The 24,049-nt window shown below is 38.5% G+C and overlaps 1 protein-coding gene across 2 annotated transcripts in view; it reads left to right on the forward strand.

Annotated features, from left to right (window-relative positions):
• DNAAF9 (dynein axonemal assembly factor 9) overlaps nucleotides 1-24,049 on the forward strand; it is a gene marked incomplete at its 5' end in the record, with an annotated part of 146,909 nt that overhangs the window by 11,749 nt on the left and 111,111 nt on the right. For both annotated transcript variants that reach the window (XM_082858006.1, XM_082858007.1), the window contains 5 exons: nucleotides 13,800-13,879; nucleotides 17,986-18,105; nucleotides 21,092-21,216; nucleotides 22,427-22,523; nucleotides 23,485-23,591. In XM_082858006.1, coding sequence (XP_082714132.1) covers nucleotides 13,800-13,879; nucleotides 17,986-18,105; nucleotides 21,092-21,216; nucleotides 22,427-22,523; nucleotides 23,485-23,591 — 529 coding nt within the window. The remainder of the gene's footprint in view (nucleotides 1-13,799; nucleotides 13,880-17,985; nucleotides 18,106-21,091; nucleotides 21,217-22,426; nucleotides 22,524-23,484; nucleotides 23,592-24,049) is intronic.

Here is a 24,049-nt window from a genome sequence, read left to right on the forward strand (position 1 = left end):
TTTTAAGAAGACAATTTGGCAAGATCTATCAAAGTTTTAAATGCAGATACCTCTTAACCTGGCAATGCTAGTCTCTACCTTGCAGAAACTTTAGTACTTGTGCCAAAGATGGCTATATAAGGTTGTTCAATGAAGCATTGTTTGCTATTTGCAAAAATAATAAAAATCCTGAATGTTCAATTATAGTGTCTGGTTAAATAAACACAAAAGAACATAGTACAACAGTTTTAAAAATGAGGTTGTGTTCTATTTACTAGCTTGGAAAGATCTTAAGGTACAATGTTAAGTGAAAACACGTTGCAGAGCAGTTACATATGTCGTTATTATGATTTTATGTAAAACAACTCTTTCCCCAAAAAACTCACCCAAACTATGTATTACTGAGAGATTCACATCACATTGTTCACAGCAGTTTCATAAGATAAAGTGATTCAGATTGGTATGAGGGTTCACTTTGTAAAACATTCAAAGCACAAAGCATATAGAATATAAGGAGGATTATTCATGTTTTAATTGTTTAATTTGAAAATCAAAAAGCATAAATTATGGAGGAAAAACAGGCAGAAATAAAATTTTCAAATTTTCTCCTTCATTTCCAGGGAACCAGGATAATGAAACACAAACAAACAAGAAAATATATCTGGCTGTGTATACAGTAATTGTTATAAAAGCAGTGAGCAGTGAATTAACTATTATATGTAAAATGGAAGATGGGGAGAACAGAGATGATTGTTTAGAATTCAGAAATATTGTATCTGAGGCTAACTTTATTGTCAGGAAATCAGTGAGATATATCAGGAGAAGTTCAGAGTCAGGGTGCCTGGTCACTCAGGTCCTGGGGCTGTTAATCTTTACTCAGCCTTGTGATCTTGGGCAAACTGCTTCTCTTTGGGTCTTGTTTTTGTCTTGTCATCTGTCATGTCTAGATTTTGAGCCTGAATCCAAGGGAAGTGAGAAATACAGTACAGTATACAAGCAGCATGTTTGATATAAATAGTATTACTGGGTATATGTTGAGTCTACAGGTGTTCTAAAGGAGGAACTTTGTAAAGTCGTGGGTGACCACAGGCCATCTACCCAGGATGTGCCACCTGTGCTCAGGTAGACCTGGAAGCTACAGGGCAGTGCTATTGCTGGGCTTGGTGTGTGTTTGAAAGTTTCTATTGAAAAAAAGGAAAAAAAGAGTGGGTGGTTACACAACAAACTCATAGTGGTGACCTCTGGGGATGGGGAACAGGGAAGACTTTAGTTTTATATGTCATATTCCATTTTTTAAATAAAAAAGGATGATAAATTAATATTTTACATAATTCAAAAAGGCACTAACATAGGTTAATTCTGGGTGCTGTAAATATGAGTGATTGTGGTTTTCTTTATACTTACCAGGTGTTTTTTTGTTTTTTGTTTTTTTTTCGGTACACGGGCCTCTCACTGTTGTGGCCTCTCCCGTTGCGGAGCACAGGCTCCGGACGCGCAGGCTCAGTGGCCATGGCTCAGGGCCTAGCCGCTCCGTGGCGTGTGGGATCTTCCCAGACCGGGGCACGAACCCACGTCCCCTGCATCGGCAGGCAGACTCTCAACCACTGCGCCACCAGGGAAGCCCTACCAGGTGTTTTTTAATAGGTAAATACTTCAGTAAGTGAAAAGTTTAATGGTTCAGTGACAAATAATAGGCTATGTTCTGGTTAAAAACTAAATTTGGGAAGCAAGAAAATATTCAAAGGAAAAAAACTAAATTTAGTTCTACCCATTAGACAAGAAAATACTATGATAATGTTTTACTCTGGGAAGAGGAAGGTCTTTCTACATTTTATATGCTTTCACTTTGTTTTACTTTTCCCTTTATTTCCCAAAACACTTGCAGGGAAAAAAATCCTCTTTTTGCTCCTGTCTTCAGTTGTCTTGGCTTCCCACCGCAGTAGTTGGGGAGCTGTTTGTTTCCTGGTCACATGACCTGTTAATGCTTTTTGTCACTGGCTGATTCTAAGTTTGAAAGCCCAAGAGCTCTTGGTAACCGTGGTAGTCAGCTAGGGTTGCGCAGTGGACCAAAGGACCAACTTAATGAAATATTTGTCATGTAGAGAATGATTGCAAAATGAATCTTATATTAAACATGAGAAAGTGGGGAGGGACAGGCAACCATTTCCCAGGGAAAGAAGTTTTTCTTACTTTAATCTTAGTCATCTTGCAGCTTAAATTCTGCTACTTCCAAACCCTGAGTTACTCCACATCTCCTTACCTCCAGCTCCAAATTTTTATTATGAAAATGTTTGAACAACACAGAAAAGTTGAAAACATAGTACAGTGAATACTCTATGCCCATCGCTTAGATTCACCAATTTTAACTTTTTACCTTATGTGCATTCTTTACTTTTTCTTTTCTTTTCATTCTTCTTTTCTGTTAAACGGTTTTCAATTTGCGGATATAATGACACTTTGCTCCTGAGTACTGCCTCATGCATCTGCTAAGAAAAAGGACATTCTACTTTGTAACCACCATAATATTATCTCAGCTAAGAAAATTAATAGTCAATTTGAATATGCCCTGGATAATAGATAATAATATAATAATATATAATTATTACCTATTATACAAGGCATATTCAGATTTCCTCAGATGTCTCATAGATGTTTCCCTGGGTTTTTGTTTGTTTGTTTAAATCGAATTAAGGTTCATAAATTGCATTGTCTTATTATTCTTTAATCTCTTTTACATAAGAAGAGTTCTCCCTCTCTTCTTTCTGTTTTACATCACATTGGCTTTTAACTTAAAATTTAACTTAAATTTTTTTAATTATGGTAAAATACACATGAAATTTACCATCTTAACTGTTTTAAGTGTACAATTTAGTGGTATTAAGTACATTCACATTGTTGTGCTACATTCACCAGTATCTATCCACAGAATTCTTCATCTTGCAAAACTGAAACTCTGGTACCTCTTAAACAGTAACTCCCCACTCGTTCCCTCTGGCCCGTGGCAACCATCTTTCTACTTTCTGTCTTTGTGAATTTGGCTGTTGTAGGTACCTCATAAAAACGGAATCATATAATATTTGTCCTTTTGTGACTGGCTTATTTCACTTATTATAATGTCCTTAAAGTTCATCCATGTTTTAGCATATGTCAGAATTTCTGTCCTTTTTTAAGATTGAATGATATTCCATTGTATTATGTATATACCACAGTTTATCTGTGTCCATAGACATATGGGTTGCTACCTTTTGACTATTGCAAATAATGCTGCTATGAACTTGGGTGTACAGATATCTCTTTGAGTCTTGCTTTCATTTCTTTGGGGTGTATACCCAGAAGTGGAATTGCTGGATCATATGGTAATTCTGTGTTTAATTTTCTGAGGATCACTGTGCTGTTTTCCACAGCAACTGCAATATTTTACATTCTCACCAACGGTGCACAAAGGTTCTGATTTCTCCTCATCCTTGCTAAACTTTATATTTTCTGCTTTTTTGATAGTAGCCATGTTAATTTGCATGGCAGTAATACCTCGTTGTGGTTTTGATTTGCATTTCCCTGATGATTAGTGATATTGAGCATCTTTTATCTTTTCATGTGCTTATTGGCCATTTATGTATCTTCTCTGGAGAAATGTCTATTCATGTTCTCTGCCCATTTTGAATTGTTTGTTGTTGTTGAGTTATAGAGGTTCTTTATGTATTCTGGATATTAGCCTCTTAATAGATATATGATTTGCAAATATTTTCTCTCATTCTGTGGGTTGTCTTTTCACTCTGTTAATTGTGTCCTTTAATGAACATAAGTTTTTAATTTTGATAAAGTCTAATTTATGTATCTTTCCATTTGTCATCTGTGCTTTGGTGTCATTGGAAAATGACAAAAAATCATTGCCAACTCTAATGTCATGACGCTTTTCCCATATGTTTTCTTTTAAAAATTTTATAGTTTTAGGTTTACATTGAGGTCTTTATTCTGAGTTAAATTTTGTATATGGTGTAAAGTCAGAGTTTGAATCCTTTTTTTTTTTTTTTTTAATTTGCATGTGACTATACAGTTTTCCCAAAACCATTTGTTGAAAAAAACTCTCCTTTCTCAATCCTGGTACCCTTGTCAAAAATCATTTGACCATGAGCACATTATAGTAAGTGAAATAAGCCAGTCACAAAAAGAGTTTATTACTGGGCTCTCTATTCTATTCCATTGTTCTATAATCAGTGGTCCCCAGCCTTTTTGGCACCACGGACAGGTTTCGTGGAAGACAGTTTTTCCACGGACCAGGTGTGGGGGGGATGGTTCAGGGGGTAATTAATGTGAGTGATGGGGAGCTGCAGATGACGCTTTGCTCGCTCGCCCGCCGCTCACCTCCTGCTGTGTGGTTGGGTTCCTAACAGACTGCAGACCCTTACCGGTCCACAGCCCGGGGATTGGGGACCCCTGTTCTATATGTCTATCTTTATGCCAGTACCAAACTGTTATGATTAGCTTTGTAATAACTTTTGAAATCAGGAAGTGTTTCCTCCAGCTTTATCCTTTTTCATTATTGTTTTGTCTATTCTGGGTTCCTTGAAATTACTATGAATTTTAGGATGGATTTTTCTGTTTCTTCAAAAAAAGTTTCTGGAGTGGAGGGGAGGGATAAATTGGAAAATTGGGATTGACACATATACACTACTATATATAAAATAGATAACTAATAAGGACCTACTGTATAGCACAGGGAACTCTACTCAATACTTTGTAATGGCCTATAAGGGAAAAGAATCTAATAAAAAGAGTGGATATGTGTATTTGTATAACAGATTCACTTTGCTGTACACCTGAAACTAACACAACATTGTAAATCAATTATGACCCAATAAAAATTTATATATATATATATAAAACTATATATATAAGTTCCTGGAATTGTGATGGAGATTATATTGAATCTGTAGATTGTTTTGTGTAGTATTGATAGCTTAACAGTATTAAGTCTTCCAATGCATGAATGTGAATGTATTTCCATTATTGGTGTCTTCTTTAATTTACTTCAGAAATCTGTGAATGATTCAGTTTCTCTGAATCCTCACCAGCATTTCGGTATCGTCACCATTTGTTATGGATATTTTAGCTTTTCTAATAGATGTGTAGTAATACCTCATTGTGGTTTTAACTTGGATTTCCCTAATGGATAATGATGTTGAACATGTTTTCATGTGCTTATGTGCCATCTCTGTATCCTCTTTGAGAAAATGTTTTTTCATGCCTTTGGCCTGTTTTCTAATTGGATTGTTTTTTTACTGTTGAGTTTGGAGAGTTTCTTATGTATGCTGCTTGGTTAGGTAAGTGATTTGCAAATATGTTCTCCCAATCTGTAGCTTGTCTTTTCATTCTCCCAACAGGTTCTTTCACAAATCAAAGTTTAAAATTTTGCTGAAGTCTAATTTATCAAATTTTTAATGGATCATACTTTTGGTATCAAGCCTAAGAACTTCATTAAATCCTAAGCCCTGAATATTTATTCTTTTTTCTTCTAAAGATTTTATAGTTTTATATCAAAATTTTTAAATCTATGATCTATCTTAATTTTTGTGAAAGTTATAAAGTTTAGGTTGAGGTTCATGTTTTTGTCTATGGATATCCAGTTGTTTCAGCACCATTTATTGAAGAGACTATTTTTCCTCTATTGAATCACTTTCTACCCTTTGTCAAATATTAATTGGCTATATTTTTGTGGGCCTATTTCTGGCTTTCCGTTCCATTGATCTATGTGTCTGTCTCTCAGCCAGAACCACAGTCTTGATTACTTTAGCTATATAATAAGTTTTTTAAATTTTTTTGAATTTTATTTTATTTTTTTATATAGCAGGTTCTTATTAGTTACCTGTTTTATACGTGTTAGTGTATATATGTCAATCCCAATCATCCCAATTCATCCCACCACCCCCACCACCCTGCTTTCCCCCTCTTGGTGTCCATACTTTCGTCCTCTACCTCTCTGTCTCTATTTCTGCCTTGCAAACTGGTTCATCTGTACCATTTTTCTAGATTCCACATATATGCGTTAATATAAAATATTTGTTTTTCTTTTTCTGACTTGCTTCACTCTGTATGACAGTCTATAGGTCCATCCAAGTCTCTGCAAATGACCCAGTTTCATTCATTTTATGGCTGAGTAATATTCCATTGCATATATGTACCACATTTTCTTTATCCATTTATCTGTCTATGGGCATTTAGGTTGCGTCCATGACCTGGCTTTGTAAATAGTGCTGCAGTGAACATTGAGGTGCATGTGTCTTTTTGAATTATGGTTTTCTCTGGGTATATGCCCAGTAGTGGGATTGCTGGGTCTTATGATAATTCTATTTTTAGTTTTTTAAGGAATGTCCATACTGTTCTCCATAGTGGCTGTATCAATTTACATTCCCACCAACAGTGCAAGGGAGTTCCCTTTTCTCCACACCGTCTCCAGCCTTTGTTGTTTGTAGATTTTCTGATGATGCCCATTCTAACCGGTGTGAGGTGATACCTCATTGTCGTTTTTTTTTTTTTTTAAGATTTTGTTTTTGTTTTTTTGATGTGTACTGTTTTTAGTCTTTGTTGAATTTTTTACAATATTGCTTCAGTTTTTATGTTTTTGGTTTTTTGCCTGCGAGGCATGTAGGATCTTAGTTTCCCAGCCAGGGATTGAACCCACATCCCCTGCATTGGAAGGCCAAGTCTTAACCACTGGACCGCCAGGGAAGTCCCCTCTTTGTAGTTTTGATTTGCATTTCTCTAATAGTGATGTTGAGCAGCTTTTCATGTGCCTCTTGACCATCTGTATGTCTTCTTTGGAGAAATGTCTATTTAGGTCTTCTGCCCATTTTTTGATTAGGTTGTTTGTTTTTGTATTATTGAGCTGCATGAGCTTATATATATTTTGGAGATTAATCCTTTGTCTGTTGATTCATTTGCAAATATTTTCTCCCATTCTGAGGGTTGTCTTTTTGTCTTGTTTATACTTTTCTTTGCTCTGCAAAAGCTTCTAAATTTCATTAGGTCCCATTTGTTTATTTTTGTTTTTATTTCCATTATTCTAGGAGGTGGGTCAAAAAAGATCTTGCTGTGATTTATGTCAAAGAGTGTTCTTCCTATGTTTTTCTCTAAGAGTTCTATAGTGTTCGGTCTTATATTTAGGTCTTTAATCCATTTTGAGATTATTTTTGTATATGGTGTTAGGGAGTGTTCTAATTTCATTCTTCTACATGTGGCTGTCCAGTTTTCCCAGCACCACTTTTAGAAGAGACTGTCTTTTCTCCATTGTATATCCTTGCCCTCCTTTGTCATAGATTACTTGTGTGGGTTTATCTCTGGGCTTTCTGTTCTGTTCCATTGATCTATATTTCTGTTTTTGTGCCAGTACCATATTGTCTTGACTACTGTAGCTTTGTAGTATAGTCTGAAGTCAGGGAGTCTGATTCCTCCAGCTCCTTTTTTTTCCCTCAAGATTGCTTTGGTTATTCGGGGTGACATCTTTAGGATTTTCTATATATAGTTTCATGTCACCTGCAAACAGTGACAGTTTTACTTCTTCTTTTCCAATTTGTATTCCTTTTGTTTCTTTTTCTTCTCTGATTGCTGTGGCTAGGACTTCTGAAACTATGTTGAATAATAGTGGCGAGAGTGGACATCCTTGTCTTGTTCCTGATCTTAGATGAAATGCTTTCAGTTTTTCACCACTGAGAATGATGTTTGCTGTGGGTTTGTCGTATGTGGCCTTTATTATGTTGAGGTAGGTTCTCTCTATTCCCACTTTCTGGAGAGGTATTATCATGAATGGGTGTTGAGTTTTGTCAAAAGCTTTTTCTGCATCTATTGAGATGATCATATGGTTTTTCTTCTTCAATTTGTTAATATGGTGTATCACATTGATTTGTGTATATTGAAGAATCCTTGCATCCCTGCGATAAATCCCACTTGATCATGGTGTATGATCCTTTTAATGTGTTGTTGGATTCTGCTTGTTATTATTTTTTTGAGGATTTTTGCATCTATATTCATCAGTAGTCTTGGTCTGTAATTTTCTTTTTTTGTACTATCTGTCTGGTTTTGGTATCAGGGTGATGCTGGCCTCGTAGAATGAGTTTGGGAGTGTTCCTTCCTCTGCAGTTTTTTGAAAGAGTTTGAGAAGCTCTTCTCTAAATGTTTGATAGAATTCACCTGTGAAGCCATCTGGTCCTGGACTTTTGTTTGTTGGAAGAATTTTAATCAGTTTCAACTTCATTACTTGTGATTGTTCTGTTCTTATTTTCTATGTCTTCCTGGTTCAGTCTTGGAAGGTTATACCTTTCTGAGAATTTGTCCATTTCTTCCAGGTTGTCCATTTTATTGGCATAGAGTTTCTTGTAGTCTCTTATGATGCTTTGTATTTCTGTGGTGTCCATTGTAATTTCTCCTTTTTCATTTCTAATTTTACTGATTTGAGTCCTCTCCCTTTTTTTCTTGATGAGTCTGGTTAAAGGTTTATCAATTTTGTTTATCTTCTCAAAGAACCAGCTTTTAGTTTTATTGATCTTTGCTATTGTTTTCTTTCTTTCTATTTCATTTATTTCTGCTCTGATCTTTATGATTTCTTTCCTTCTGCTAACTTTGGGTTTTGTTTGTTCTTCTTTCTCTAGTTCCTTTAGGTGTAAGGTTAGATTGTTTATTTGAGATTTTTCTTGTTTCTTGAGGTAGGCTTGTATAGCTATAAACTTCACTCTTAGAACTGCTTTTGCTGCATCCCATAGGTTTTGGATCGTCGTGTTTTCATTGTCATTTGTCTCTAGGTATTTTTTGATTTCCTCTTTGATTTCTTCAGTGATCTCTTGGTTATTTAGTAACTTATTGTTTAGCCTCCATGTGTTTGCATTTTTTACGTTTTTCTCCCTGTAATTCATTTCTAATCTCGTAGTGTTGTGGTCAGAAAAGATGCTTGATATGATTGCAATTTTCTTAAATTTAGTGAGGCTTGATTTGTGACCCAAGATGTAATCTATCTTGGAGAATGTTCCGTGCGCACTTGAGAAGAAAGTGTAATCTGCTGGTTTTGGATGGAATGGCCTATAAATATCAATTAAATCTATCTGGTCTATTGTGTCATTTAAAGCTTCTGTTTCCTTATTTATTTTCATTTTGTATGATCTGTCCATTGGTGTAAGTGAGGTGTTAAAGTCCCCCACTATTATTGTGTTACTGTCGATTTCCTCTTTTATAGCTGTTAGCATTTGCCATACGTATTGAGGTGCTCCTATGTTGAGGGCATGTATATTTATAATTGTTATATATTCTTCTTGGATTGATCCCTTGATCAGTATGTAGTGTGCTTCTTTGTCTTTTGTAACATTCTTTATTTTAAAGTCTATTTTATCTGATATGAGTATTGCTACTCCAGCTTTCTTTTGATTTTTTTCTTTCTTTTTCCATCCCCTCACTTTCAGTCTGTATGTGTCCTTAGGTCTGAAGTGGGTTACTTTTAGACAGCATATATATGGGTCTTGTTTTTATATCCATTCAGAGAGCTTGTGTCTTTTGGCTGGAGCATTTAATCCATTCACCTTTAAGGTAATTATCAGTATGTATGTTCCTGTTACCATTTTCTTAATTGTTTTTTTTCATTTGTTTGTTTTGTTTTTTTTGCGGTACGCGGGCCTCTCACTGTCGTGGCCTCTCCCTTTGTGGAGCACAGGCTCCGGACGCGCAGGCTCAGCAGCCATGGCCCACGGGCCCAGCCGCTCCGCGGCATGTGGGATCTTCCCAGACCAGGGCACGAACCCGTGTCCCCTGCATCGGCAGGCGGACTCTCAACCACTGCGCCACTAGGGAAGCCCTTGGGTTTGTTTTTGTAGGTCCTTTTCTTCTCTTGTGTTTCCCACTTAGAGAAGTTCCTTTAGCATTTGTTGTAGAGCTGGTTTGGTGGCGCTGAATTCTCTTAGCTTTTCTTGTCTGTAAATCTTTTGATTTCTCCATCGAAGCTGAATGAGATCCTTTCTGGGTAGAGTAATCTTGGTTGTAGGTTCTTCCCTTTCATCACTTTAAATACATCATGCCACTCCCTTCTGGCTTGCAGAATTTCTGCTGAGAAATCAGCTATTAACCTTATGGGAGTTCCCTTGTATGTTATTTGTTGTTTTTCCCTTGTTGCTTTTAATAATTTTTCTTTGTCTTTAATTTTTGCCAATTTGGTTACTATGTGTCTCGGTGTGTTTCTCCTTGGGTTTAGCCTGCCTGGGACTCTCTGCGCTTCCTGGACTTGGGTGGCTATTTCCTTTCCCGTGTTAGGGAAGTTTTCGACTATAATCTCTTCAGGTATTTTCTTGGGTCCTTTCTGTTTTCCTTCTGGGACCCCTATAATGTGTATGTTGGTGCGTTTAATGTTGTCCCAGAGGTCTCTTAGGCTGTCTTCATTTCTTTTCATTCTTTTTTCTTTATTCTGTTCTGCAGCAGTGAATTCCACCATTCTGTCTTCCAGGTCACTCATCCGTTCTTCTCCCTCAGTTATTTTGCTATTGATTCCTTCTAGTGTATTTTTCATTTCATTTATTGTATTGTTCACCTCTGTTTGTTTGTTCTTTAATTCTTCTAGGTGTTTTTTTCTTTCATTCTTCTAGGTCTTTGTTAAACATTTCTTGCATCTTCTCAATCTTTGCCTCCATTCTTTTTCAAGGTCCTGGATCATCTTCACTGTTATTATTCTGAATTCTTTTTCTGGAAGGTTGCCTGTCTCCACTTCATTTAGTTGTGTTCCTGGGGTTTTATCTTGTTCCTTCATCTGGTACCTAGCCCTCTGCCTTTTCATTTTGTCTGTCTTTCTGTGAATGTGTTTTTTGTTCCACAGGCTGCAGGATTGTAGGTTTTCTTGCTTCTGTTGTCTGCCTTCTGGTAGATGAGGCTATCTAAGAGGCTTGTGCAAATTTTCTGATGGGAGGGACTGGTGGTGGGTAGAGCTGGGTGTTGCTTTGGTGGGCAGAGCTCAGTAAAACTTTCATCTGTTTGTCTGCTGATGGCTGGGGCGGGGTTCCCTCCCTGTTGGTTGTTTGGCCTGAGGCGACCGAGCACTGGAGACTACAGGCTCTTTGGTGGGGCTAATGTTAGATTCCGGGGGTGGGGGGGGGCTCATGCCAAGGATTACTTCCCAGAACTTCTGCTGCCAGTGTCCTTGTCCCACCAGTGAGCCACAGCCATCCCCCACCTCTTCAGGAGACCCTCCAAGAATAGCAGGTGGGTCTGGTTCAGCCTCCTATGGGGTCACTGCTCCTTCCCCCTGAGCCCTGACACACACACTACTTTGTATGTGCCCTTCAAGAGTGGAGTCTCTGTTTCCCCCAGTCCTGTCAATATCCTGCAAACAAATCCCGTTAGCTGTCAAAATCTGAATCTCTGGGAATTCCTCCTTCCTTTGCCAGACCCCCAGGTTGGGAAGCCTGACGTGGTACTCAGAAACTTCATTCCAGTGAGCGGACTTCTGTGGTACAATTGTTCTCCAGTTTGTGAGTCACCCACCCAGCAGTTATGGGATTTGATTTTATTGTGATTGTGCCCGTCCTACTGTCTCATTATGGCTTCTCCTTTGTCTTTGGTTTTGGGGTATCTTTTTTGGTGAGTTCAAGTGTCTTCCTGTCGATGACTGTTCAGCAGTTAGTTGTGATTCCAGTGCTCTCGCAAGATGGAGTGAGTGCACGTCCTTTTACTCCACCATCTTGAACCTGCCTCTCTAATAAGTCTTGACATCAGGTAGAGTGATTCCTCCCACTTTATTCATTTTCAGAAAAGTTTTAGCTATTTTAGAATGTTCCTTTGCCATTCCATGTAAGTTTTAGAGTAATCTTTTCTGTATCTACAAAAAAGCTTGCTGCGATTATGATAGGAATTGTGTTAAACTTGTACATTAATTTAAGGAGAATTGACATCTATATTATGTTGAGTCTTCCAGTCTGTAAATAAAATATGTCTCTCCACTTACTTATATCTTTTTTGGTTTCCTTTATCAGTGTTTTGTAGTTTTTAGCTTGTATGTCCTGTGCATGTTTTGTTAGATTTATATTTAAATGATACTGTATTTTTAATTTTGGTTTCTGTGTGTTCATTTATACGGTTGGTTTTTATACGTTGATCTTGTGACTTTGTTGAATTCACTTATTAGTTCTCAGATTTTGTTTTTTGTAGATTCTGTGAGATTCCCTGCATAGGTCATTATGTCATCTGCAAATAGCAATAGTTTTATGTCTTCCTTTTCTATCTTTATGCCTTTTATTTCCTTTTTTTTTTTTTTTTGCCTTATCGCATTGGCTAGAACTTCCAGTATTATGTTGAATCGGAGTAATGAGAGCAGACATATTTTTCTTGTTCCTCATTTAGTTCTTTCACCATTAAGTATATTCCAAACTTTGCTTTGGAGGTTTTTTGTAGATGTTCTTTATCAAGTTGAGGAAACTCTATTTCTAGTTTTCTAAGTGTTTTTATTATGAATGGGTGTTGAATTCTGTTAGATGATTTTTCTGCATCAATTATATGGTTGTGTGATTTTTTTTTTCTTCTTTAGCCTATTAGATTGTGGATTATATTGATTGATTTACCAGTAGTGAAACAGCCTTGCATCCATCTTGGTCATGGTGTACAATTCTTTTTGTATGTTTTTGAATTCTATTTGCTAATATTTTATTGAGGATTTTTATATCTATATTCATGGTAGATATTGATCTGTAGGTTTCTATTTTTTGGTGCTATCTTTGGTTTCAGTATTAGGTGGAAGATTGTGAACATCTTGAGGGAAGACAGTGATAATGACCACTAAGTCATGGACTTGGGGTATGGGAACATCAGAAAGAATCCAGGCAGGGAAAGAGAATCCAAGGAAGGGAAGTGGTGTTGTTTGGCTGGATACACTATTGCTCGGGTGAGTGTAGGGCAGTGTACCGGAACAGAGGGGTGAGGATGAAATCTGATTGTTATGGATGGAACAGTTACTGTAGTTGGTTTATGGAGGATCTTAGATAATAATGATGTGGTAGGGCTGGGAATATGTTGACTGTAGGGAAAAAAATTAATATAGGAGTGTTAGGGAATGAATACTGGAGACAGATCTTGGACCTGAAGGTGATGTGGACAGACCTTATGGAAAGATCAGTCTCAAGCAGGAAAGTGACCAGCTCTCTCTCGGACTTCTGGGAAGGAGGAGGGATTGATATGGAAAGCATGGGGTCCTTAGAAGTGATATTAACATCTGGTCATGTCTCTCCTTATGCTTTGTTTGGGAGGAAGGGCATATGCCTAAAACCAATGGAATCAGAGATCTGCACAGAAATGGGAGCAAGTACCATCTACTGACACTCTCTGTGGGGGTAGTTATGATGATACATCAGAGCTTCCTTTAGGTCCTTAGGCCAGTTTTTAGTTTTCATCTGTTTGTTATTTGTTTCGTTTTTAACAGACCAATGATGACCACAGTTAGCACAGGTAAGTGTAGAAACTCTTCTTTGATTAAACTTCAAAATTGAGAAGTCATTGGAAGTCCTTCTGGTCAGCTGCTCAGTTCTAGTCCTGTCCAGCATTCATCATGAGAGGGCCTTTGGCTCCATCCTTTGTTGAGCCAGAGAGCCACTGACCATCAGTTTGTAATCAGCAGTTCAGACTTAGTCTTCAGACCACTTCTGCCTAATCTCTTCCAAAAAATAGAAGAAAAAAAATACTCCCTAATTTCTTGTTATGATTCTGATACCAAAGTCAGATAAGGACCAGTTTCCATCCCTAGCAGTCGTTCCCTTCCTCATGCCTTCATATGCTGGCACTCAGGAAGCTGATTTCTGTTCTTATTGCAGCTGCAGTCGACTCCGCCAGGTTCAGAGCATCCTGACCCAGAGCAGCAAGTCTCAACCCGATGGAATCCTCTGCATCCTAGGTCAGTGCTTTTAACAAGGTGGGACTCAGGGCTGGGACAACTTGGCTTCTGTTCACAGGAAGATATTAATAATAGTATCATCACTGTGAGATAAGCTGTGAGTTAGTATTCTTCTCCCAGCTTTTGTTCCCCTGAGATCTGTTGCTGTTTTAATGAGGTCAGGTGAGATATCAGTGAGATAGGGAGCCTGTACCACAGAGCAGGCACTTTGTACATGTTACCTCATTTCTCCTCACAGCAACCTTACAAGAAGCAGTGTTGCCCCTTTTTTACAGAGGAGGAAACTGAGACTCTGGGAGATGAAACAGACTTGCTCAGGGCCATGGAGTGGCAGAATTCGGCATTTATTTGTTCTTTAACACTGTTTTTATTATGAAAACACATCATATAATTTAAAAATTAAGACATTACACAAATAATAATGAACAAAATTTTCTAATCATCCCAGTTACCCCGTCCCACTCCCCAGAGATAATATCAACCATATTTTTTTTAACATAAAAGGAAACATTTTATGTATATTGTTGTTAATCTAATTGAAAATTTTTCACTTGATAAGTATATCTTGGAGATTTTCCTATGTCAGGTCAATCTCCTTCTTTATCTCACTTTCATTTACATTCACAGTATTGAGTCATAAAACTTGCTTAGGTCAGGTGTTTGTCTGTCAATCACCCAATTTCCTTCCCAGGAGCGAACCACTTTCTTGTTTGTCCTTCCTCAGATAGTCTATGCATAATTTTATTTTTTCACTTAATAGCACTTGCATTTAAACTTACGATAGGCAGTGGGCAGAGTGGTTAAAAACGTGCACTCTGGAGCCAGGCAGGTTTTGGGTTTGAATCTTGGCTTCATCACTCACTTAGCTAAGAGACATAGTTTATGGTGGCCCTAGAATTCCAGTCAAATGCTGAAACAACACTCACTGGATTCTCTTTCTAGCTGCAGCCATCAAGGTTGTGGGGGCTGTCTTTGCCATGAATTTACTTATGAATAAAATCACCTGTTTGTTACTGTTATTTCTGTTAGTTAAGGCTCAGCCTAGTAAATATAGGCAGCATAAAATCATGTGGGCTCCTTGAATATAGAATACTAAAGGATCGAGAAAAAAGTCTACTTATAAAAATATCATGAGACTCTATATATATATTTATATATATATACACACATATTTATATATATTTTTTCAATGAAAACACAAATGTTGCAGAAATTGATGTTTGAAGTTGGGTGTGAAGATTGAGGTAAAAACTTAATAAACCTTCAGGACAGGGACTTCCCTGGCGGTCCAGCAGTTAAGACTATGTGCTTCTGATGCAGGGGCTGTGGGTTCGATCCCTAGTCAGGGAACTAGGATCCCACATGCTGCGTGGTGCAACCAAAAAAAACCTTCAGGACAAACAGCTGTATGTGAATGTGAAGCAAGAAATCAATGAGGCACTTGTGTGGGTTTTTTTTTGTTTTTTTTTTTTAACATCTTTATTGGGGTATAATTGCTTTACAATGGTGTGTTAGTTTCTGCTTTATAACCACTTGTGTGTTTTTAAACAGCTTCTGGGGTTTAGTGAATTCTGCTTTTTTGAGTAATTAGAGTTATCATAGCATCTCATGGTTGGTTGGTTGGTTGGTTTAATCTGTCCTCTAGCCTCTACAGTATCCTTCTGAGCAACTCTGACTCAACTCCTTCCACTTTGGCATTTTTCATTTAGTTATTAGGGTGTAGGAGATGTTCTCACTGAATTTCTGCTAACCTTTTTTTTAAAACAGCTTTATGGTGGTATAATTCATGTATAGTAAACTGCACATATTTCAAGTGTACAATGTGATAAGTTTTGACATATGTGAAATCCCTCTTTTGGGATTTTTCGTATGTTTTTCTCATGCTTAGACTGGGGTTATGGATTTTGGAGTGCAAGACCAATGAAGCAACATGCCATTTTCATCACATATCAAGGATACATACTAACAAGACTTTTCACTGTTTATATTGACTTTGATCACTTGGCTAAGATAATATTTGTCAGGTTCTGCATTGTAAAGTACTCTCCCCACCCCTCCTTCCATATTGTCCTCTTTGGAAGGAAGTCACTATGAGCCCACACTTAAGGAGCAGGGATTATGCTCCATTGCCTTGAGGAGGGTAGTGTCTACATAAATTATTTGAAATTCTTCTGCATGGGATATTTGTCTCTTCTCCCCCATTTATTTATTTATTCAATCGTTTGTTTGTATGTCTTCATGGAGATTTATTTTATACTTTGAGTTAAAATCCAGTACTACTTCATTTATACCTTAGGTTATAACCTACTACTACTTCAGATTGTTCCAGCCTTGGCCGTTTGGGGCTCTTTCAGTTGGTTCCTACATCCCTCCCTTTGATATATCTCCATAAAAGTTTTAGTTTATTTAGTACTTCTGTACTTTCTGACACTATAAGATGCTTCAATCTTATTTTATATATTACCTGCTTCAGTCCTAGAATCAGCTATTTCTCTAAGAAGCCCTGATTTCTTTTATTGGAGAATGGTATTAGAAACCAAGATCTGGGCACTGGGTATGCTCTTTGCTACTGGGATGTCATTGCTTTTAGGCCCTCTCAGCTGACAAAGTAAGGAAATATATGTGTGTACCTTAAGTGGTGTATATATACACATCTGTAAATGTTATATAACTGTCTCTACTGTATTAAGCTAAACGTGAATTCATATTAGTGTTTCTAGCTCTAACCCATTACTACATGGATCATTCTAGCCTCCTTCTCTTGCTTATCTGTAAACTTCCACTCCACCAGTGAGAAACTTGGCACCTACCGTCTACCATCCATTTACTTGTTTAATTCCAGTATGCATGTTTAGCAGTATCAGATTTGTAGCCCAAAATTCCCCCATGGGAAACAACTTTATTAACTAAAGTGGTTACATATAGTATCTTTTACCTTTAATTTTACATGGTCAGTCTTTTTAATGTTAGCATTTTTTGTGGCAGTTTATGTAGCTGGAATCCTTAGAAGAGGACATGCTGCCCAGTCCACTGGTTATTTTTAACTCTGTAGCCCTTTCTACTTCAGGCCTTATGTAGGCCAGGTAATTTCTGTTTTTGAATCTTTTTCATCTCTTTCTTCACTAAAGTGTTGGATGGCATAAAAGAGGGTGTGCTGCTTTGATCTTGCTCAGAAAGAAGTCTTCCCATATTTGAAGTCCCCTGCCACAGGTGGTCTCTAAGCCCCTCTGGTCTGAATGCCCATTACTTTTCACTGGTCTGAATAACAACTGACAGTCCTGTTTCCCAGGCTCCAGCCATATTTCCATTCTTGGAGCTTCTTCTGCCCCAGCCCCTTCCTTTTAGCCTCACGTAGCCAGCTGCCTCCTGCCCTTGACATGTCCCTCTTGTCCAGAGTCATAGCTCTGGGCCTTCACAGATATCCAGGAACCAGGTAGTATATGTGCCTGTGGCATTGAAAGGCAGTTGTGAAGGCAGTATTTAATTTCCTTTTTATTAGTCTCTGACCCAGCCCTACTATACTGTAAGCTTTGTGAAGACCATCTGTAGGCATGTTTACTACATGCTTCAGCACCCACCAGAGTGCTAGGCCTTGGGCCTGATAAATATTTGTGAAATGATGGATGTCTGAGGTTTCATTCACTTGTCCTCTTTTTACTTCTTTGAGTTCTTTTCAAACCACCTTAATCCTCCTTTATTTAATTCCACGTGTTTTGGTAAAGGTCTCTTTGAGAAGAGAATACTTTTCTGATGCCTATTCCTATTCTAACTGAAAGTATTAAAAAATTTTAACCAACTATGGCAGGACTTGGACTATATTTTCTGGTTCCTTCTATCCTCAAGAATTGCTTTTGATTAAATTAACAGCTTCTATGTTCTGTGCTGTTTGACTGTCTCAACTATATAGATCTTGAATCCATGTAAGAGTACTTGATGCTGAGGCCTGCTTCTTTCAGAGTTGTTTAGTTTGGCTTCTGGCACAAAACTGGTCTGAGGTGCTGCCTTTAACTTAACCACTAGGGTTTTGCTGAGCAGGGGCAAACCGTTGGGACTCATATGTTCCCCGTAGTACAGTACAGCTGATCAAAGCCTTTTTTGCCTTGCAGGAATCGATAGCAGGTACAATGAAGGCTGCAGAGAGCTGGCAAATTATCTTCTGTTTGGTTTGTACAATCAGAATACCAGTGATTTTGAGAAAACAGGGTTTTCTGAAGAGGTTCTAGATGGTAAGTATATATTGGTGAACTCTGTGTGAGAGAGGAGTAAGTGATATAGTACTTTGGATTCTTATTTCATGGACTTTTTATGGAAAAATATCAAATTTAAAATAGCCTGAAGATCCAGTATATTTTTGCTTTTTTTATTAATGAAAAACGACATTTCTTCTTTGCTGATATGTTAAGTAATATGCTCTGTAGGTTACCTGCTGGATTATAAGAGACTAGTGACAAGTAGTTTTCAGAGTATGTTTACTAGATCAATTGGTTTTAGAGGAAAAAAGTAAACATTAATATTTGGCTTTATATCTTCTTGGCAAGGTACTAGTTTTCCTCTGAATTTTCCATTGCCTCTACATGCTGGGAGGTTCATATTATGTGCCGTTGTCCTATGAAAGCACTCTCAGCTGTGATTCAAGGATAAGCCTGCAGGCTACTCCTGCAAGGAGGACTTCATGTGGATCTTCAGCTTAGGAACAAAGGCTCTTTGTCCTGCTCTGTCTTTGGGAATTGTTTTCTGTGAGCTGTAATTTATGACGATGCCTGTGACTACAATGCAGACTTTCTGCTTACATTCCCCTTTCCTTGGCTCTGAGACACTCACCCTGTGTTCATGCTGCTATGGGGTGATGCCCAGGAGCTATCTCTGATATCACATACTTAGCATTATGACTTGTCTGCCAGATGGATCAGGAGACACAGGAATAGACAAGTCAAAATGGATGAGAGACAGCTCTTGTGAAGCAGCTGGGGGACGTGTGAAAGCAAACATCTGATGTTGAAATAATCTTGCTGTGGATCTAGTACAGTGGTTCTCAACTGGGGGCAGTTTTATCCCCCAGGGGACATTTGGCAATATCTGAAGACATTTTTGATTGTCACAACTGGGCAGAGTGGATAGAGGCCAGAGATGCTGCTAAACATCCTACAATGCATACACAGGACAGCTCCCCACAACAAAGAATGATCTGGTCTAAACTGTCAGTAGTGCTGAAGGTGAAGAACCCTGGCCTAGTGTATGTGAAAATTCTTCTGTAGTAAAGTCCTTAATAGTATCTATCCTTATAGATTGGTGAAAGATTTTCTTTTTATTAGGAAGTACAGAAAGCAGGGTGAAATTATTCCTTCTGTTAATTTTTTTTCAATTCAAATTTAGTTTCAGCTTTTGATTTTAAAAAATGCTTTCTTAGACTGTAAAACATACTGGTTTGGAAAGAATTCATCTTGGCAGCTCATTTAGACAGTTACAAAAAGGCAGATACTTGTATCAACCACACATTTCACTGCAGTCAAGGTTGCTAAGGACATTGCAGTACTGAAATTAAGGAAGTAGTTTAAATCCTCAGAGGTGTTCCTTTTTGCTTATCTTTATCCTGTCACCTAGCACAATGAGTGCTTATAAAGTGAGCGTTTTCTTCCAAATTAATAAATTCATTTTTTAAATCCAAGTAACTAGAAAGCTGAGTTCACCAGATTTATCTTCTACATTACAGTCCCTAATTATCTGAGAGAAGAAGAGGCAAACACAAAGGATTTATTTTAAAAAGAAACTTTTAAAATAGTTTACGTGCTCTATGCTTTCTTCTTTTACCTGACTGTGTACTCTGTTAAAATTTATTTGTAGTGATGACATCAGTCTTGTGAGATCCTGAGCATGCTTCATTAGGTTTAGTAGCTGTTGCATTATTTCTTTTATTGGATCCTAATTCTTCGAAGTATGTTACACATTAGTACAGAGTACAGTCTATACAGGAAGCCCTCCGTGACATCAAACTCTCACTATTGAGCAGGTGACCTACAGGAGATTCAGGGTGGGTCTCCCAGCAGAATGAGACGGGGCTTCTTTCCCATCCCTTGCTACCTTTTAACTCTAGCACTTAGCTGAGAGTCAGCAGTGAAGAGCCTGCTCCATACTGTGTTGCCTAGAACACCTAGGGTCTGACCAGGTGTGGAGCTCAGAGTGGCTTAAAAGGCCACCATCATGGAGCTTTATTTCATGGGGCCACCCAGTTGTGCAGACAGCTGAGATCAGTATTCACTGGGCTTATGTTTTTGTAGATTATGGTCCATCACACTGTGTTACTGTGTTGGCATTGCCCTAAACCTGCTGCCTTAGTTGCTTCCTGCCCCCATGCTCCTCTCTCACTTCCAGCCATCTCCTCTAGCCCCTTCCCTAGTGTCATCTTGTTAGAAAGAGGCCTAATGACTTTGGTTTCTGAGGAGCCGTAGAATGGAGCCTCTGCTTTTCTTCTGGAAGTGTGACTGCTTTCTTTCTCAGTGTTCAAACTGTTTTAATATTCCTGCCCCGTTCCATGGCTTGTTTGTTAGTTTACTTGGTTTTATTTGCACCTTTGGGATTGCTTTATTTATTTGACCCAGCAGCATCGATGGTTATTCCCTAAATCTGTGAGCTGCTGATCACTTGCCTCTACTTCCTTCCTCCCAGCCTTTCCTGTGTACAGAGTTTACATCTGTATACAATAACCCTTCCCAGGTTGCAAGGCAAAGGGTATCCTCGGGCCCACGATTTGCCTTGAGCCAGATGAGCCAGCAGCCAAGAGCTTTATACACTGATGTCTGCAGGAGAACCAGTCACTGGCCATATTTGGTGCTGTTTTCCTGCCTCAGTGGCTTTTACCTGTAGAGTTTCCAATTGCTATCTATCTCCACAGTGAAGTACACAGTTGAGTTTGGTACAAAAAATTTTGCTGTGTTGAACTTTGTGAAACACCCTGAAGGCTGTTCTTTTGACTTTTCTACCACAACCAGAGGGCCACAGTAGTGGAAGCATAGCATGGGGATGAGGAAATGCTTGCTGTCCACACTTGAGTGTTCTATAGTCACTATAAGCACGTTGCCTAATTAAAGAATTTTCGGTTTAGAGTTTTGTTACATTGTTTCTGTAGTTTTAATGGTTTTACTGATTATGTGGGCAGAAGATGTGTAAAGGAAATGCCTTTGACAATCTTGTGTTTTAATTTTGTTTTTCTTACAGATGTGATTATATTGATTAAATCAGATAGTGTCCATCTGTACTGTAATCCTATAAATTATCGCTATCTTTTACCCTATGTGGCACATTGGAGAAATCTGCATTTCCACTGCATGACCGAAAATGAGGTGAGGAGAAACGATAAAATAGGCGCTTAGAGACACTCTGAGGATATTCGTTCAGGAAAATGTATTGATAGAATGGGAACAGGAGGTCCTTAAAGAAATCAAATTGGGGAGTTCCCTGGTGGTCCAGTGGTTAGGACTCCAAGCTTCCACTGCAGGGGGCATGGGTTTGATCCCTGGTTGTGGAACTAAGATCCCGCATGCCGTGCAACATGGCCCCCACAAAAAATAAAAATTTGTGAAATGTGGTTACACAAAAAAAGGTTATTTTTTTTAGTGGAACTTTTCATATTTCATTATGAGGCTACCCTAGCAATAAATTTTATGCCTGAAAGAGACAAAAAGGACTATTAAAATTGGGACCTAATAATGGGCTTGTGAACCTGCCTTCCTACCCTGCTTCTTTATCCCCGGCCTGGGTCCATTCTCTCGGGCCTAGGAACTGCCCCAGGAGAATTTGATAAGCTCTGTGACATTTCCATGTTTGGATTTCTTGGTATTTGTTTCTATTTCCCTTTAGACCCTTTTCAAAGATTTGGCTAGAAATCAAATTGGGACTTAAGATTTAGGATTTCATGGAAATTGTGACCCAGTGTAGGTCCAGAACGTTTCTTGCCATATGAGCATTTGGGGGACTTTTGAGGACAAGTTTTATCTCTTGCATTAAGGTCTCTGATCCATTTTGAGTTGATTTTTGTGTGTGGTGTAAGGTAAGGGAACACTGGAAGTTGCCTTTAAAAATACCCTCTTGGGCTTCCCTGGTGGCGCAGTGGTTGGCAGTCCGCCTGCCGATGCAGGGGACGTGGGTTCGTGCCCCGGTTCGGGAGGATCCCGAGTGCCGCGGAGCAGCTGGGCCCGTGAGCCATGGCCGCTGGGCCTGCGTGTCCGGAGGCTGTGCTCCGCAACGGGAGAGGCCACAGCAGTGAGAGGCCTGCATACCGAAAAAAAGAAAAAAAACCCTCTTGATGGGAATTCCCTAGCGTTCCAGTGGTTAGGACTCTGTGCTTTTACTGCCAAGGAATGGGTTCAGTCCCTAGTCAGGGAACTAAGATCCCGCAAGCCACGCAATGCGGCCAAGCAAAACAAAACAAAACAAAAACAAACAAAAAAACCCTCTTGGGACATTTGAGACAACTAATAAAAATGCACAGAAAATATGGGATTTTGTATGATGTCTCATTAGAGCCTGTTCCCTTTCTATTTCCTTCTTTAGTATGAAGATGAGGAAGCTGCAGAAGAATTTAAAATTGCCAGTTTTGTGGACATGGTTCGAGACTGTAGTAGAATTGGCATTCCTTACAGCTCCCAAGGTGCGTATCTGACAGTCAGTCATTTTAGAACCTTGCTGGGATGGTGTGTGAATCGAATGTCCTTACTTCTCCTTTCAGTGGAGGCATTCAGCTGGGAAACCTGTTGATCTGTTTTCACTAAAGGCAGAGAGGATCAAGCAGAATGAAATTTGGGAACTTTCCTATGCAAGCTTGTATTCATAACTGAAGGTTCTGCAGCAACACAGCATGCTACCAGCAGCAGTCAGAAGAACTGATAAGGGATTTACCATAGTTGCCATCTATGCTATACCACTTATTATACTTGAAGTGTAGATGTGGGGCCTCTTGCTAATAATAAATAGTAATTTGGGTAGCTGTTAAAAATATGCTGACAGTGAGACTCAAAAATAATGTGTAGGGGACTTCCCTGGTGGTCCAGTGGTTAAGACTCTGTGCTTCCAGTGCAGGGGCACGGGTTCGATCCCTGGTCTGGGAACTAAGATCCCACGTGCCAACACGGCATGGCCGAAAAAAAAACGTGTGAAAACAGAGGGAAAAAATGAACAAGCTTAGCAGTGCTTGTATCTTATTTATTAAAAAAAAAAAAAAAATTTTGCACATTGAAGCTTGTTGTTATAAGAAAAGAAAAATTTTGATTTGGTATTTTTCCCTTGAGGAAGTTGGTTAGCTGTGTTTCTTAAGGGAAAGGAGCCAAGTTTTAATAAATTTGTCTATTAATAAATATATCCACTTAGTGATACAAGTCAGATGTAGTAGGCCACTATTTATTTATTTACTTAGTTAGGAAACCAGAATATGAAAAAATACTGTAGAGAAATCTGAATTTTTGTAACTTGTTTGTGTATCTGTTTCAGTTTTATTTTGCTTGATGAGGCTGTGGTGAACTTGTGAGAAATGATGTCTAATGACCACATTAGATCAGGTTTAGACTGCTATATCCAGGACGGTATTTGATACATGTTGTACTTGATTCCTCTAGGTCACTTGCAGATATTTGATATGTTTGTAGTGGAGAAATGGCCAATTGTACAGGCCTTTGCACTTGAGGGCATTGGAGGGGATGGATTTTTTACCATGAAATACGAGGTATGTATGAAAAGCAGTGTGCCTGGTTTTTGTCTACCACTGGGCTGTTTTTATGAAGGCCCACAATGTAGGTGTATAACACTCTGAAAAGCTGGCAGTGACTCCAAAGGGCATGGAGCAAGTTAAAAGACTTGAAATGGAAAATAGTTGCTATTTAAGGCTAGTCCCCAAACTGAGCTCCTGTGCCCTTTATTCTTGGAGTTCCTCTCTGTCCTCCTTCCTCTCCTTTCCCCATTCTAAGTTCACTGTAGCACCCTAGGCTGACTCCTATGTCACCCATATTTGTCACACCCACTCACCCATTCACCCACCCCTGATCTCTGGATTAGAAGCTCCTTGAGAACAAAAGCATTCTTGTTGTTTGTAGCTCAGAAGTTCGTATAATTTAACTGTTCAAGAGCAATGACAGGAGCAATGAGAATTTTGTATAAGTACTGTGTACTAGAGGAATAAAAGGG

Source organism: Leucopleurus acutus, assembly GCF_964270905.1.
Source record: "Leucopleurus acutus genome assembly, chromosome: 16".
NCBI lineage: Eukaryota > Metazoa > Chordata > Mammalia > Artiodactyla > Delphinidae > Leucopleurus > Leucopleurus acutus.